The 14,927-nt window shown below is 46.1% G+C and overlaps 1 protein-coding gene across 4 annotated transcripts in view; it reads left to right on the forward strand.

Annotated features, from left to right (window-relative positions):
• ARHGAP21 (Rho GTPase activating protein 21) overlaps positions 1-14,927 on the forward strand; it is a 1,630,902-nt gene that overhangs the window by 1,560,964 nt on the left and 55,011 nt on the right. For all 4 annotated transcript variants that reach the window (XM_069648161.1, XM_069648162.1, XM_069648163.1 and 1 more), the window contains 3 exons: positions 4,483-4,608; positions 13,699-13,740; positions 14,743-14,848. In XM_069648161.1, coding sequence (XP_069504262.1) covers positions 4,483-4,608; positions 13,699-13,740; positions 14,743-14,848 — 274 coding nt within the window. The remainder of the gene's footprint in view (positions 1-4,482; positions 4,609-13,698; positions 13,741-14,742; positions 14,849-14,927) is intronic.

The following is a 14,927-nucleotide window of genomic DNA, read 5'->3' on the forward strand; positions in this document are numbered from 1 at the left end:
CTCTAGCACAGTCAGGTTACGGGCGCTGAACTTGACAGAAATGACCTCATTAAGCTGTACCTATGACGGATAGATGTTTACCTTAAGAGGATGTTCAACTTTACCATTGATGTAATAATAAATCCTGTGTGGGGTCGGGTTCGGAGAGTTAAGCAGGTGGAATTCTGCAAGTCATGTATTGTTATGCTCATATGAGGTACCGCCTTAGGGTTGGTCTGTGAAATTTATTGAAAATTAATAAAATATATAATTTTTTTTAAAGCGAGTAAGAACCTGTGTCAGGAGAAAGTTGGAGGGATAGGGAGAACACATGAACTAGAACTAACCCCGAGGACAGTAGCAGTTGAAAGGGTTTCTGTACAGACCACTTATCTCAAGCCATGCCTCAAATACCAGATGCTCGCTTCAGTTTTTTTGTTGTTGTAGAAATCCTCATCAGAATGGCGATCCAGCAACAATCCCGTAGTGAGAACTGATCCTGTGCCTTGCAACCTTAAAAAGAAACACGGCGCACAACCACCATTGATCGGCACTAAGATGCCACGGAGAGCAAGAAGCCCAGGAGACAGAAGCTGCGGCAACCCTACATTCTGGCTCTGCAGTGCTGAACACGGCGAATGGCAGAGGAAGGCAGCAGTTAAAAGCGAGTGACTTGACCGCACTGAGCAGCTGGGGGGAAGAGCGGCTTGCTCATGCTTGGAATCTGACACCATAGCTGGCCAGGGACATTCAAAGGGGATCATGACCATCCCTTCCACAATACATACTTGCCATCCTGGGCCACCAGTGCAGTTCTGTGGCACATCCATGTAGAGAAATTGGCCAGGACTTATTCCCCTGCGTAGAACATTTCCTGGTTCTGTCGCGCATGAGGTGAGGGGGAAACTGGACAGGATTGTCTAGGGCCAGGGGCTCAATCCAAAGAGAGGGAGAAGGATGCAAGGAAGCAGCAGGAAGTAGGAAGATTGGGTTATTCAGGTGAGGTCAGAGGGGAGTTGAAGGACGACCAAGAGACCAGCAGGAGGGAAGACATAGTGGCAGATTGGAGGAAAAGCTGAGGTATTGCTTAAAGAGTGAAAGTGGTACTGTTGTGTGATTGTGTGGTTATGTGGCAAATATGATTAGAACGGTGAGTGTATGGAGTGACTAGTGTTATGGTGCTGAGTGAAACAAGGATGTTTAGGGATTTGAATGGAGGAGTGGGAGTAGTAGGGGAGGTGGGCGTGGTGGGTGGGAGGAGGGCATGGCAGGGGTGCGACAGTGGTGCAGAGGTTTTAGTGGTGAGGATGAGGGAGTAGTGGTGAGGGAGTGGCAGTCTGCAGGAAGGAGCAACAGCAGCTTAGATCGGAGAGCAGTAGAGTAGTGGAAGGATAAGGAGCGTCAAAGGATAGGTAAGACCTACGAGGAGAGAGGGGGAGAACATCAAAAGAACAGGAGATTGGTGGCAGGAGGGAGGTGGACAAGTGGAAGGAGCAGGAGAGGGAGAGTGAGCATCCTAAACAGTGAGCCCGAAGCCAACAGAGTATTTGTAAGGCACAAGCCCCCAAAATCCAGTAGAGCACTAACCACTGAATAGTGTAGGGAAAGTCTGAAAGTCTCAGAAGGAGTTTAGCAAGACACAGTAGTCGCTCTTTGGGTCCTCACCACCAGAACAAAATATTTTGACACTGGGGTTCAATGTTCTTGGGTCAGGGAGCCCTGGGTTAGGGTGTTTGAATGACTCAAGACAAGGGGAAAAGGGATGGCATTAGGGCCAAAGCACCTCAAAAAAAGGTGCACCGCCTCGGAGACTCAGGCTGATTTATGACATATATGACACCACATTCAATCATGGACTAAAAATATTGTGGCCTTTTATTTTCCACAAATGAAGTGTAGATGTAGAGCGATCCAATATTGCATCCCTGCAATAAAGTTAGAAATGCAAATGTTTTGTGATTTAGTTTCTTAATAAATATAAATGAAAAACATTGAGCAAGCAACTGATTAGCTTGCAAAATTCTTTTTTGAAAATATTTGACTGGGGCAGATTTCAGAACTATTAGTGTTCCAGACTGTCTGCAGCCTGCTTATCAAAGTTTCAACATGGCTTTTTCTGATCAGTAATACCAGATTCCTTTCTCCTCTTCCAAAGCTCCTTCTTGGGAGCAGATAATGTCCTCAAGAAGACAACCAACACTAGGTGTTGGCTGGCATAGGCCTGGTGATGAGGAGGCTCTCCTGGATGTGAACCTCACCTTTGCGTCCGGGAATTGACAGCCAAGATCTTGGGAAGGCTGTTTGATAGTCTGCTCTGCAGCAGGGCACGAGACAGTTTGGAGAAATTCAAAGACTCCAGGGCCAAGGCAAAATCTCTTAGGTTGTCTAGCCCTGCTCCCTTTTTCCTGTGCCCCTTCTGGAGTAGGGGCTGTATATTATTTCACTTGTTGGCCAGGAACAGAAGCTGCCACGCTATTCTTTTTGTTTTTTTATCCCACCATCGGTTGGGATCCCAACTTTAGTAAGCTTTTGGCCACTGTGCCATCCAGTACCCCAGCAGCAAAACCTCTTTGAAATGGTTCTTTCTATTATAACCTTCTACTGTTGGATTGGAGGGGGCGGACGAGGAAGATAAGCATGCAACTAACATCAAGGAGTGGGGGGGTAGAGAACACCCGGCAGCTGGATCCTATAGATCATCTCTGAAAGCTTCTATCTGCCGTGCCTGCATACGCATCTCTCCCAGTTTGCCCATGCCACCTTTTAAGATCGATTTCGAAAGTCAGCTCCTGGTGGGAGGGTTTTAGTAGGCCATCCTATTTATGGTAAACAGGGAAAACTGAGAGGTTAGCCAAAACGCAATCAAGGTAGTGTGTATGAGCAGTCAAGGCTTAGTCTCAGGAAAAGTGTGCAAGTGGTCTAGAGCTACAGTATATCCACACAGAACACCACCAATAATTCAAGTTGGTATATAAAAATACAATTATGTATGCACACACTAATCATACAATAATCACAAGTAATTAGTATAATTAAAAAGCCTATATAACACACATACATTCCCCCTTAGAAATAAGATTGCATATGCATTAAATACCAGTATACAACAGGTGAGTAATCAGGTGCAGGGAACACAGAATAGTTAGAATAATCACAAACCCAGTACCCTCTGTCTTATGAAGTGCAGCCCTAAAATGGCAATGAACCTTGTGCTCAGAAAATCACAACTATGGACTCTTGAGGGAAGGTATTTCCGAACCGATGCAGTGGGCTGTGGTGCTGATTTGAAATTTCTTTAAAGCAAGGTAAGTATTTACTTCAAGTTAGGTAAGTACTCCACTCTAGCCTATTCTCAAGTTAATTGCTAGGAACCGATCCTTATCCCAGGTACGATAAGGCCATGTCAGAGGGAATTTATGTACCTATGTACCCTAGGAGACGATGAAAGGGTACATGGGTGAAATAAATAGGTGTTTACTTACTTCCCGGAACTCCGATTATTCCAGGTGACAGTGCAGGTATTCTGCAATTAGCTGTGGACACAATCGGCTGTCCTTGGTTCGTGTGAGGCAAGCCCAGCGGTTGTGGGTGCAGCAGTCACTTTTTGTATCGGCAGATGGTCACGGTTCTCACGAGTTTGGCAAAGTCTTGAAGACCCCCAAATGAAGAAAAGATGCAGACATCGAATGTGCAGACCATTCAGGACACCTCACAGAATTGCAGAGAGGTTGTTCCAGCAGAGGTCACCACTGGCATGCGGCAACAGGCGATCCTTCAGCGACGAACACAGAAGCAGCCCCGGCAAAGATTCCCTTGTTGTGAGAAGGCTGAAAATGCATGGAGAGGCGACTTAAAGCATAAGATGTTGCAAGTCCCAAGGCTCTGCTCGGAATGGCGACTGCTGCAGCGAGGAAGCCTAAAATGGAGCTGTTCAACCCACCAGGTCGTCCAGGGATACTGCTGAAGGCTTCCAAGATGTGGATTCTCGAGCAGGGTTGTTCCCGCCAGTCGAAGGGTCAGAGACAAACGAGGGACTTCTGAGATCAGGCAGAGGAGCAGGGCTCCATCGGGCCAATCACTGAAGTTTACGCTGGTCCTTTGCAGGAGTCGTCCTCTGGTCATCAGAGGCCTGATCGTCTTAATAGAAGTCTTGGTTCCAACTATGGTCTGTTCCATAGCTACAGGTGCCCTACTTTTAGCCAAGATTTAGACTAGGAGCTAGCCCAAGCCCATCAATGGTAAGGATCAGCAACATTCAAACCGCCCAGGGTTGGCTATGTGATCTTGAGGCAACAAAAGCACGGGCTTCCCTGGCGCTCTGACTGAATGGCCACAGGTTGGTCTAAAGCCAGTTCATATTTGGGGAGGGTTTGCATCAGAGTGTGCATTTATTTTAAGTTTGTTTCATAGAAATGAAAGAACATTTTAAACAGCATTTCAATTTTTTTTATTTTTAAGTCTAAGATAGCAAATTAATTGGTTTGAAATATTTGTGTTTTTCAGATGGAACCAAGAAATCTGGCAATAGTATTTGGCCCAACGTTGGTGAGGACATCGGAAGACAACATGACGCACATGGTCACTCATATGCCTGATCAATATAAAATTGTTGAAACCCTTATTCAGCATGTAAGTCGCGAATGTAACATTTCTTTCCGTATTCTAAATGTTTGCAGGCTTTTTGGTTTTTGGTTGCTTTCACAAGAAACAAAAGGAAGGGACTCAATTGCTTTCTTCTTAGAATTAAAAAGCTTTTTAGTTTAATATATATATATATTTCTGAGGCTTGTGGAATCTGCTTAGATCACATCTGTGCATAGGCCGACATCTAGTGGAAGGTGCAGAGTATTATAGTTTGTTTTTTGAAACTCGAAAATGGGCGTTGACACAGGGCATGCCAGTAATGCTATCCCTAGTGTGACGTCCACCGACCCATGAACCCTCACACGTGTAGGACCCTAAGATTGTTTTTTTCCGCCATACTTGACGGAAGCATTCCGCAGAGTTCCGTGGCTTTCAGCCATATTTTGCTAAATATCATATTTCCCCATTTCTTCCACTCCCACGTCGAGTCATCGAAGTTCGAAGCTCGACGCTGGCCCGGAGAAGAAACAACCGTCGAGAGCTACACGACGGACTTTGGGCCTCGGAAGGCCTCTGGCCTCGGCCCGAGCCTTTGGAAGGCCTCTGGCCTCTGCCCTGCAAGTAGGGAGAGTGGGGGGTGGAAACATACTCTACACTCATATAGATATTTCCTACACACACTAGCCCCCTGCAACAGGGGTACCCCTATCAAATTCTGCCCCAAGTGCAACCATCCTTGGGTTGACAAACACGCCACCTGTAACCTCTGCTCGCCGAGGGACCACCCTGAGACGAACTGTAGAGCCTGTAGCTGGTTCAAGGCTAAGACAATAAAGGACCGCTCGACCAAACGTTGGGCCCACCTCGCCAGGCAACGCAAGGCCATGGAAGCGGGAGGGCACCTTCAGTGATGACAGCGACGCTGTACTTTTGGAAGCGACGAGGGCAACGAGGCATCGAAAGACGGCCAAGCGCAAGTCCCCGACCTCAGAAGCCTGTCTGGCAGGGCAGTTATGGGGAACACACCCACGACACGAGCGCTACCCACACCACTTCCACACCTAAACACTCGAAGTCCAACCGAGACTCGACGCGCGTGTCGAGTTCTCGGAAAGAGGCACACAAAGAGCAGTCCACCGAATCAGTGTCCTCTGGGCGTTCTCGGTCAAGATCACCTCACGACACCAGGCAACCATCCACAGTTACCAAAAGTGCCTCACTCACCAAAGTCATGGAGGTACGCTCATCAGAAGACGAAGCCGACCGCCAGCCCCAGGCCACTGACCAGGAGTCAGCGCCAGCAGACCGTTCGGCGGCTGCTTCCGAATCCCGACGCCCTCACTCTAAGGAAAGGGACACTACCCCTGAATCTCAATGGCAGGTGTCGAAAAGCTCTGAGAGGGTGAAAACACCAGGGAAACACACATCCACTCATGGGGAAGGGGGGAAACAGCAGAACAAACCAGCTCACCCTTCTTCTGCACCACAGTTACATAAAGACAGTTCTAAGTCTTCTGATAAACAGGTAGCCAAGACCCCTGCACAAGCCCATATGTCCAGTCAAGTCAGACGGGGAACCCTCTCAAGAAATGGACCAGTGAGGATATAGACAGGGTTATGTCTAGAATGTCCTCCCTAGCAGACCTCTACTCCAAGAACCCAGAACACTTCCTCACCTATACCCCTGACGGTGCTACTCCCTCATAGTCTAGGGACCCGCAGCCCCCTGGTAAGAAACCTCGGTTTGAGACCCCAACGCAAGGTCGGTCTTCAGACCCGTTTTACATCCAGCCTTACACCCAGTATAGTGAGGATCCACTACAGGAAGATGATCCAGACTTGGTAACGTTGGACGACCAAACTGGGGTGGACTATTATGAGGACGACGAGGACCAAGAGGAGGAGGAAGAAGATGACCCAGAAGTCTACAGAATAGACTCCCCGGTAGGCAAAGAAACTCAAGTTACCGACTCTCCAGTCGACAACCAGCCCCTCCTAAATGAGGTCTTGACTAGAGCGGCAGAACACTTCCGCATAGACACTCGGGGGGCACAGGAGGAGAGGGACTTTGCTGAGGAACTAGTAGGAGAAAAGAAACCCATTGCTCATGCCATTCCAATTCTCAAGTCCATCCAACGGAGAATTGATCCTTCCGTTCTCAATCCTAACCTCACCAGGGCAGTAAACCCCAGAATCGAGAAATTGTTCAGGGCAGCCCAATCAGACCCACTTTACATAAGGGGGCAGCTGAAGCCTGACTCCCTGGTAGTTACTAATACCCGGAAGAGGGCGGGAACGCCTCTCATCATCTGAGGCTCCCCCCGACAAGGAGAGCAAGAAAATCTACAGGTTGAGAAGGAAGGTAGCCTCCACTTACGCTTACCAGGCAAGGATTGCCAACTCCACGATTCTGCTGGCTAGTTGCAACTGCCACCAGTGGGAGCAAGTAGCTGCCCACATCGACTCCGTACCGGAACCTTTAAAGGGCCAGTTGGCCCAGGTTGCGTCGGAGGGGAGAGCCGTGTCCGGTTGCATCCTTAAGGCCACCTTTGATGCCGCAGAGAACGCCGGCAGGCTAATAGCAGAGAGCACTGTCATTAAGAGGCATGCTTGGTTAAGACAGTCGGGGTTTAAACCCGAGACACACGCATCCTTAATCGACATGCCGTTGGAGCCTAATCTACTGTTTGGCAAAGCGATAGAGGACGCATTAAAGAATGCCAAAGATGAGTATGAGACTCTGAAATCCCTGGGACAGTTGACCAACAAGCTCACTAATCAAAGAGGCAATAGTAATTTTCGTCGCCCACGCGGCCAAAATTCACAAAGAGGCTCCAACTATTCACAGGGGAAGGGTACAACATGGGGTAACAACCAGCAGTCTACCCAGAGTTACAGCAGAGGAAACAAGACGGGCCATTTTAAGGGTAGAGGCAGCCCCAGCAGAGGCTGCACACCTCCCGCTAAACAGTGACGCTGCGCTCAGGGTCCCTTCTCACGCATCCCCAGGAGGGGGACGCATTTCCAACTTCACCCAAGCTTGGGAAGGGATCACATTAGACAGATAGGTGTTGTCCACACTTTCCGCAGGATACTGCATAGAACTGCTCGAGCGTCCCCGAAACCACCCCCCACGTCAAAAAGTACATTCCTTGGACCACCAGAAGATTCGCCAATCTTCTAGCAAAGGACGCGATAGAACTCGTCCCGGGCAACCAGGTAAACAAGGGTATGTATTCAACTTACTTCCTTGTGCCAAAAAAGATCTGACAATGCGCCCAGTATTAGACTTACACCCTGCAAACAAGTATGTCAAGCCCCAAAAGTTTTGCTTGCCTACTCTCCAAGAGGTAATCCCCCTCCTAAAAAAGGGGGATTGCATGGCAACATTGGATATGAAAGATGTCTATTATCATATTTCCATGTTCCCAGCGCACAGAAGATTCTTGCGTTTCAAGGTGGACAGTCAGCACTACCAGTTCAAGGTGCTGCCCTTCGGTATAGCCTCGGCTCCAAGGGTATTCACCAAGGTACTGGCGGTGGCGGCCGCACACCTGCGCAGGGAGGCAATCCCGGTGTACCCTTACCTGGACGACTGGCTCATCACGGGGGAGACCCCAGTAATTTGCAGGTCAAACATTCAAAGAACGGTCGACCTCCTCTTCGAATTGGGTTTCTCCATAAACAAGAAAAAATCAAATCTGGTGCCAAGCACCTCCAAACAGTTCTTAGGAGCTGTCTTAGACACTCAAGAGGGATTGGCCTTTCCATCAGAGGAAAGAATTGGGAATCAAAATTCCTTTTTACAAGCCTGGTCGCCAGATAAGGGTGCGCAAAGCGATGCGTTTGCTAGGCATGATGGCGTCATGTATTTACCTGGTCCCCTGCGCATGTGACCCATGCAGGAATGGTTGGCGAAGCAGTGGTCTCAGGCAAATGGTCAGTGGGACGATCAAGTGGTTGTTTCGCCAACACTTGTTCAAAGTCTTCACTGGTGGACAAGAGAGAACCTGTCAAAGGGGAAACCCTTCTACGATCCAGAAGTACAGGCTGTAGTCCCTACAGACACATCCCTGTCAGGGTGGGGAACACACCTCCTCCACCACACAGCTCAAGGTTTCTGGTCTCACACAGTAGCCAAGAATCATATCAATCTGCTAGAGCTTCTGGCAGTATTCAGAGCGCTTCAGGTGTTCGAACCCCACCTGTTGAACCTGTCGGTGCAGATCCTGACGGACAGCACAACAGCAATGTTTTACCTAAACAAACAGGGAGGGACTTGTTCGCCAAATCTGTCCAAGCTTGCCCAGAAAATGTGGAGATGGGCACTCACACAGAACATTTACCTGTCATCTCAGCATGTTCCAGGGGATCTCAATTCGCTAGCGGACGCTTTAAGCAGAGATCCCCTTCCAAGAGAACACAAATGGTGTCTACCCAGAGAAGTCGTAGAAGACATCTTCTCACAGTGGGGTTTTCCCACTACAGACCTATTCGCCACAAGCAAACGGGCAATGCCCAGAATTCACATCCAGGTTCCCTCAGCCAGACTCCAAGGGGAACGCCCTGTGGATGAACTGGTCAGGAATGTTTGCCTATGCTTTTCCACCAACCCCTCTCATGAGGAAAGTGGTCAACAAGATGCACAGGGAATCTATGACGCTCATTCTAGTTGATCCCATGTGGGTGAGGCAACCGTGGTTCCCACGCCTACGCAGACTAGCGGTGTGCGAACCCATCAGACTCCCGTGCTGGTACAACCTACTGTCCCAGCACCAAGGACAAACAGTGCACCCTCAACCCAACGCAATGAACCTGGCAGCATGGCTCCTGAAGTCATAGTTTGGACATCTCAACTTACCACAGAGATGTATGGACATCCTAAAGGAATCTAGGAAACCTAACACGAGGCACTGTTAGTTTGATAAATGGAAAAGATGTGTTATCTGGTGCCAGAATAAGCAAATCAACACAGTTGATTGCACTCCTTCCAATATTGTCACTTACATGCTCCACCTGCTGGATGCAGGCCTGGTATTTAACACATTGAAGGTACATCTGGCAGCGCTGTCAGCCCACACCACTTCCCACAACAAGGTTTTTTGGTGGAAAGTACCAGTGGTTAAAGCCTTCATGGAAGGGGTAAAGAGACTCCACCCTCCAATTTCAAACCCACCACCTGGTTGGGACCTGAATGTGGTGCTTGCTAAGCTCATGGGCCCACCATTTGAACCCATGCATAAAATCAGTCTCAAACACCTGACCTATAAGACTGCCTTCTCAGTAGCCATTACATCCATAAGAAGGGTCAGTGAAATTCAGGCTCTGTCAGTGCAGGATCCTTTCTTTAGTGTTCATAAGGATACACTGTTTCTACGAACACACCCTAGGTTCTCACCTAAATTTATTTCTAAATTCCACGTTAACCAGTCCATCGAGCTTCCGGCCTTCTTCCAAGAACCCAAAAGCTCTGCTGAGGTGAAACTACACACTCTAGATGTGCGAAGAGCGGTCCTCTACTATGTAGACAAGACCATACCGCTAAGGAAAACAGACCAACTGGTTGTCTTCGTAGCTACAGGCAGAGAAGGAGATCTCGTCTCTAAAGGTGCCATCTCCAAATGGATAGTCAATTGTATCCAACTGTTACTCCCTTTCTGAAAAGACTCTGCCTTTTACGCCAAGAGCCCACTCTACAAGAGGCATTGGGGCCACTCTGGCTTTCATTGCAAATGTCCCCCTTGACACCATTTGCAAAGCAGCTACTTGGAGCTCTATTCACTTTTACTCAGCACTACTGCATTGACACTCATTCCAAGACAGATACTCAAGTGGGACAAGCGGTTCTAAGACATCTGTTTGCTCATGACCCTTCTCACATCCCACCTTCTTCTAACACTGCTCGCTAATCTATGCACAGCATGTGATCTAAGCAGATTCCACAAGCCTCAGAAGGGATACATTCCTCACTGTAATCGTATTTCTGATGCTTGTATCTGCTTAGATTCACATGCGACCCGCCCTTCCTCCCCTCTGAGAGAAGGCGCATGAATGCTTGTAGTATTATCTTCCTATCTATCTGCTTGGATAATCTGTACTCTCGCTACTCCTCATGCTACCTCATGTCAGAAAGATACAATCTGAGGGTCCTACACGCGTGAGGTATCATGGGTACAGTGGACGTCACACTAGGGATAGTATTACTGGCACGCCCTGTGTCGACACCCATTTTCGAGTTTCGAAAAACAAACTGTAATATTCCAGAGCTTCCACTAGATGTCGGCCTATGCACAGCATGTGAATCTAAGCAGATACAAGCATCAGAAATAGGATTGCGGTGAGTAATGTATCCCATATATATATATATTCAGTCTATGGGAAAAATACTTTTTGGGACCCCACCTATAACTTTGCAAAAAAATTCAAAGTGGCCCATATACTTTTTTTTGCAAAGTTTGGTGAGGATTCGTCCAGGGGGAGCGGAGTTATAGGCCGCCCAAAAAGTGCTCTTCCTATGGAAACAGCAACTTAACCATAACTACACGTCCACTACCGTGGGCTGTGTAAAAAAAAATATATATATATATTTTATTAGGATTGTTTGGTTATACAACCTTTCGCATTAAATTAAACGACAAGGTAAAAGGAAGACATGATTAAAAGGTAATAATTGCAGTTTAAGCAGAAACAGTATCTGTCCATCTTTTTTCCACAGTTTCCCATATATGATATGCTGCTGATGCCAAGATTGGAGATTCTGCTCCATAGAGCATGCTCCAGAATTTGTCTTGATGGAAATCCTGAAATTTGTCATAGCCTTTAACATATTGGGGTAGTAATCTAGGACATTGTGTAAGTATATGTTGGGTGGTTTTCACATATATCCCACAGTATCTACAGAGTCTCTTTTCCCTAGGAACTCCCTTCCAAGCTCCAGTGTACCCCAAGATGGGTAATATATCTAATCTTATATATAAAACAAATCTGATTAAAGGCATTTGCAGCTTAATTAAATATCTACACTGGACTTCTTCAAACCATCCTTGTTGGGCATACAAGGCATATCTCGGTCGCATAGATAGATGATTCAAAGACTGTATGCAATCAAGATACCTTGGTTTCTTCTCAAGCACTATCAAATGAAAGTCAGCAATGGACTCAGGAAAACCACTGAGTCCAATATCATAAAAGTGTTAAAAAACTAAAGATTTCAAATTTCCATACCAGACTCTCTGAGAACATCTTTGTGCATGTGCTGTTGTGTGGTTTAGAAGAATTGGCTTATCCTGAATCCCAAAATTAATCTTAGCCCAGAGCTTCATACTGAGACCCTCCATAAGGATAACCAACACTGCAGTCCCAGCTCCAGTCTTATCACTTGTATTGGGTGTGCGCTGGGTAGGCCCAGGAGGGAGAGCAGTATTTTTAGCCTCCAGACAAGGTAGTCAGACAACCACACTCTCCGGCAAGACCTCCAGTGCGTACAGGATGTCCAGTGTGATGGCGTGCCTGAATGCCTTAATCTTGGCCTCAATGGAGCCCCACTCTATCCACAATCTTCCTGATGGTAAGACACTTTTTCCATGCTTTAGGGGAGACCACTTCGCCAAGATATGTTTGCGTATTGGTGGCCTTAATGCACATTTCTAAGTACTTGTACTCCTTGACCAGTTCTATTTGTGTACCACCCATCTTCCAAACACAGGACGGGACCCCAGAAGCTTGTCGCCCTATGGTCAGGATCTTGGTTTTGGCCACGTTGACCTGAAGTACGTTTTCTTCAGCATAGAGATAAAATTGGTCAAGGGAACGTTGAAGCCCTACTGCTGTGTGGTCGAATATCACTATCCGCATATGTGGGGCAATATCTATATTCTCATTGCCAAAACGAGGTGGATGGTTATTCATAGCCTTCAGGTACAACGCCAAATCAGACACAGAGATTATATAATAGAGGGACTAACACACATCCCTGTTTTAAGCCTCTGTTGGTAGGCATAGAGTCAGAGAAGTTTCCTTCTTGTGAAAGACGCACTTTGACCTGTGTATTACTGTGCAGCTGCTTAAGAAAGTACAATAGGGAATCTTCAATCCCCCATTTTTCCAGTTTGGACCAAAGCATGGGGCGGAGGACGCTATCAAAAGCGGAATTATAATCCACATAGCAGATGTATAATGCCGAGTCAGGGTCTTGATAGATATCTGATATTAACGTAAGCAGCACCCAGATGGAATGGGTCGTTGCATGTTTTTTTCTGAAACCGGTCTGACGCACGTTTATAAGGCTCTTGCTTTCTGCCCATGGCCACAGCTCCAAAAGTAGCTTTGAAAGTATCTTGGAGCTGATGTCTAACAAGGCCAATAATCGGTAGTTTCCCGGGGTATGCCTAGAGCCCTTCGTATACACCGGGATTAAAACCGACTGCTGCCATGTTCCAGGAACCAGTCCCGTCTCACAAATATGCAAGAATAGATGTTGCAGTACTGCTGCCCAGTAGCGGGGATCATTCTTGAATATGTTACTCGGACCATCAGTCCGAGCTGATCTAGAGGGTTTTAACTTGCCTATGAGCGCTACCAGGTCAACCCTCTTCACATGCCACCAAACTGCAGTATTAACCATAGACTTTCTTTGTAGCTGCCTAGTATTCCCCATTGCATGCCGATAATTGCCCCTAATGAATACAGGCCAGTCCGATCCAGAAAGGCCACCGATTTCCACTGCGGTAGAACCCGCACAGTGGACACGAATCATGTGCCAACATTTTTAGAATCCTGCCTATAATTTTTTAGGGAGGTTTTCAACATATAAACAGTCCAACATATAAACAGTCCAAGCTAAGCCAGCGGTTCAGAGCAGTACATTTCCATTGCATTGAATGTTCCCTACCCTAGTTCCCTCCCTTACATACTTTCCTGGTCCCTCCCCATATTTTTTCATATTTTCAATTACATCCTCTATTTTTGTAGACTAATCGGTCCCATTTCTTTGTGGAAGCCATCCCTGAGCCCAAAGTCTCCAAACTCAGAGAGTCTTGACTCATCAACTTAAATTAAAAAGCTAATACGTTTACCTGTTACTAACTGGTCTGGTTCTTCTATTTGAAACTTAATATTTTTTTCTTCTAATTTTAGTATGACTGGTTTTTCTCAGAAGAAGGGCCTGAAGAGCCAATTGTAAGTATTGTTTCCAATTCACAGTGGAATTCAAAGTATACACTAATTCCAATTTAAAATGCTTTTTAAGTAAAATAAACACACATTTCCAGATTCCTTTCACATTACTTTTCCGGTTTACTTTTCCTCTGTTGTGCAGGTTTGTACTCCTTCCGACAAGGCATTCATTAAATGTAGTTGCATCTTTTTGTAACTAAGAGCCTTTTAGAAAATGTAAAAAATAAAGTATACATTATGTATTTGAAGCAGTAACAATGTAGTATGGTCTTAAAGGGGTAGAGGTTTCTTAACTGAAATACAAATCTGGCCCACTTTGCTTTCTCGTTGTGTTATCTCTGGTGGTGATAGCTCTTTTATGGGGTTGCAGGCTTGTCATGATCCTTTAGTACAAGTTGAGACTGGAGTTTTACCACAAGGAAAGCATAATGTCCTATCCAAAAATCTTACTCCTTTATTTGCCTTTGTTCTGTTGTGTGAATCCGTAGATTAGCTATCCATAGGTACAATGAGAGCTGGAGGCGTATGGAATATTCTGATGAATTAGAGATGCACTGCTGATGTCATTTATATGTGAGTGGCAATGTCATAATGTACTTGTGGTGATAAGTCCTGTAATGTGTGGTCACCCTGTACCCGTCAATGAGATGGATGTGACACAGATGAAGCATTGGTTATTATTTGCAGTGTCTTTCACTAATTGTTCTGCTCTTCATTTATTCATTTATTTAAAATGTGTGAGTAAACGAACACATTTTCCTTTCCAGTTATCAATAGAGAAATTTTTCCCACTCAATTTCTCAGACATTTTAACAGTTTAGTATGCGACTCCTTGTCCCAGTCTTGACACCAATCTTCTTGGTATGTGTTATACTAGTTTTACCCCCAAATGAATGTACAACTAATTATGCTGATAGTACTGAATATACTCTTTTTGATGTTTTGTCATTTTTATTGATTTGATTGTGAAAAGATGATGAAGAGATCTTTGTTTATTAACTGTAGACAACTGTTCAGGAAGAAAATACTTTAGAATCACAGCCAGTGCCAAATATAGATCATTTACTCACCAACATCGGAAGAACTGGAGTATCTCCCGGAGACGTATCAGGTAACCTTTGCCTGGACAGTTAATCTGATGGCTAGATTAACCTGTTCAGTATACACAATCCTTGAACTGTAGTGTTTCT

Source organism: Ambystoma mexicanum, chromosome 2q (assembly GCF_040938575.1).
Source record: "Ambystoma mexicanum isolate Mex_15411 chromosome 2q, UKY_AmexF1_1, whole genome shotgun sequence".
NCBI lineage: Eukaryota > Metazoa > Chordata > Amphibia > Caudata > Ambystomatidae > Ambystoma > Ambystoma mexicanum.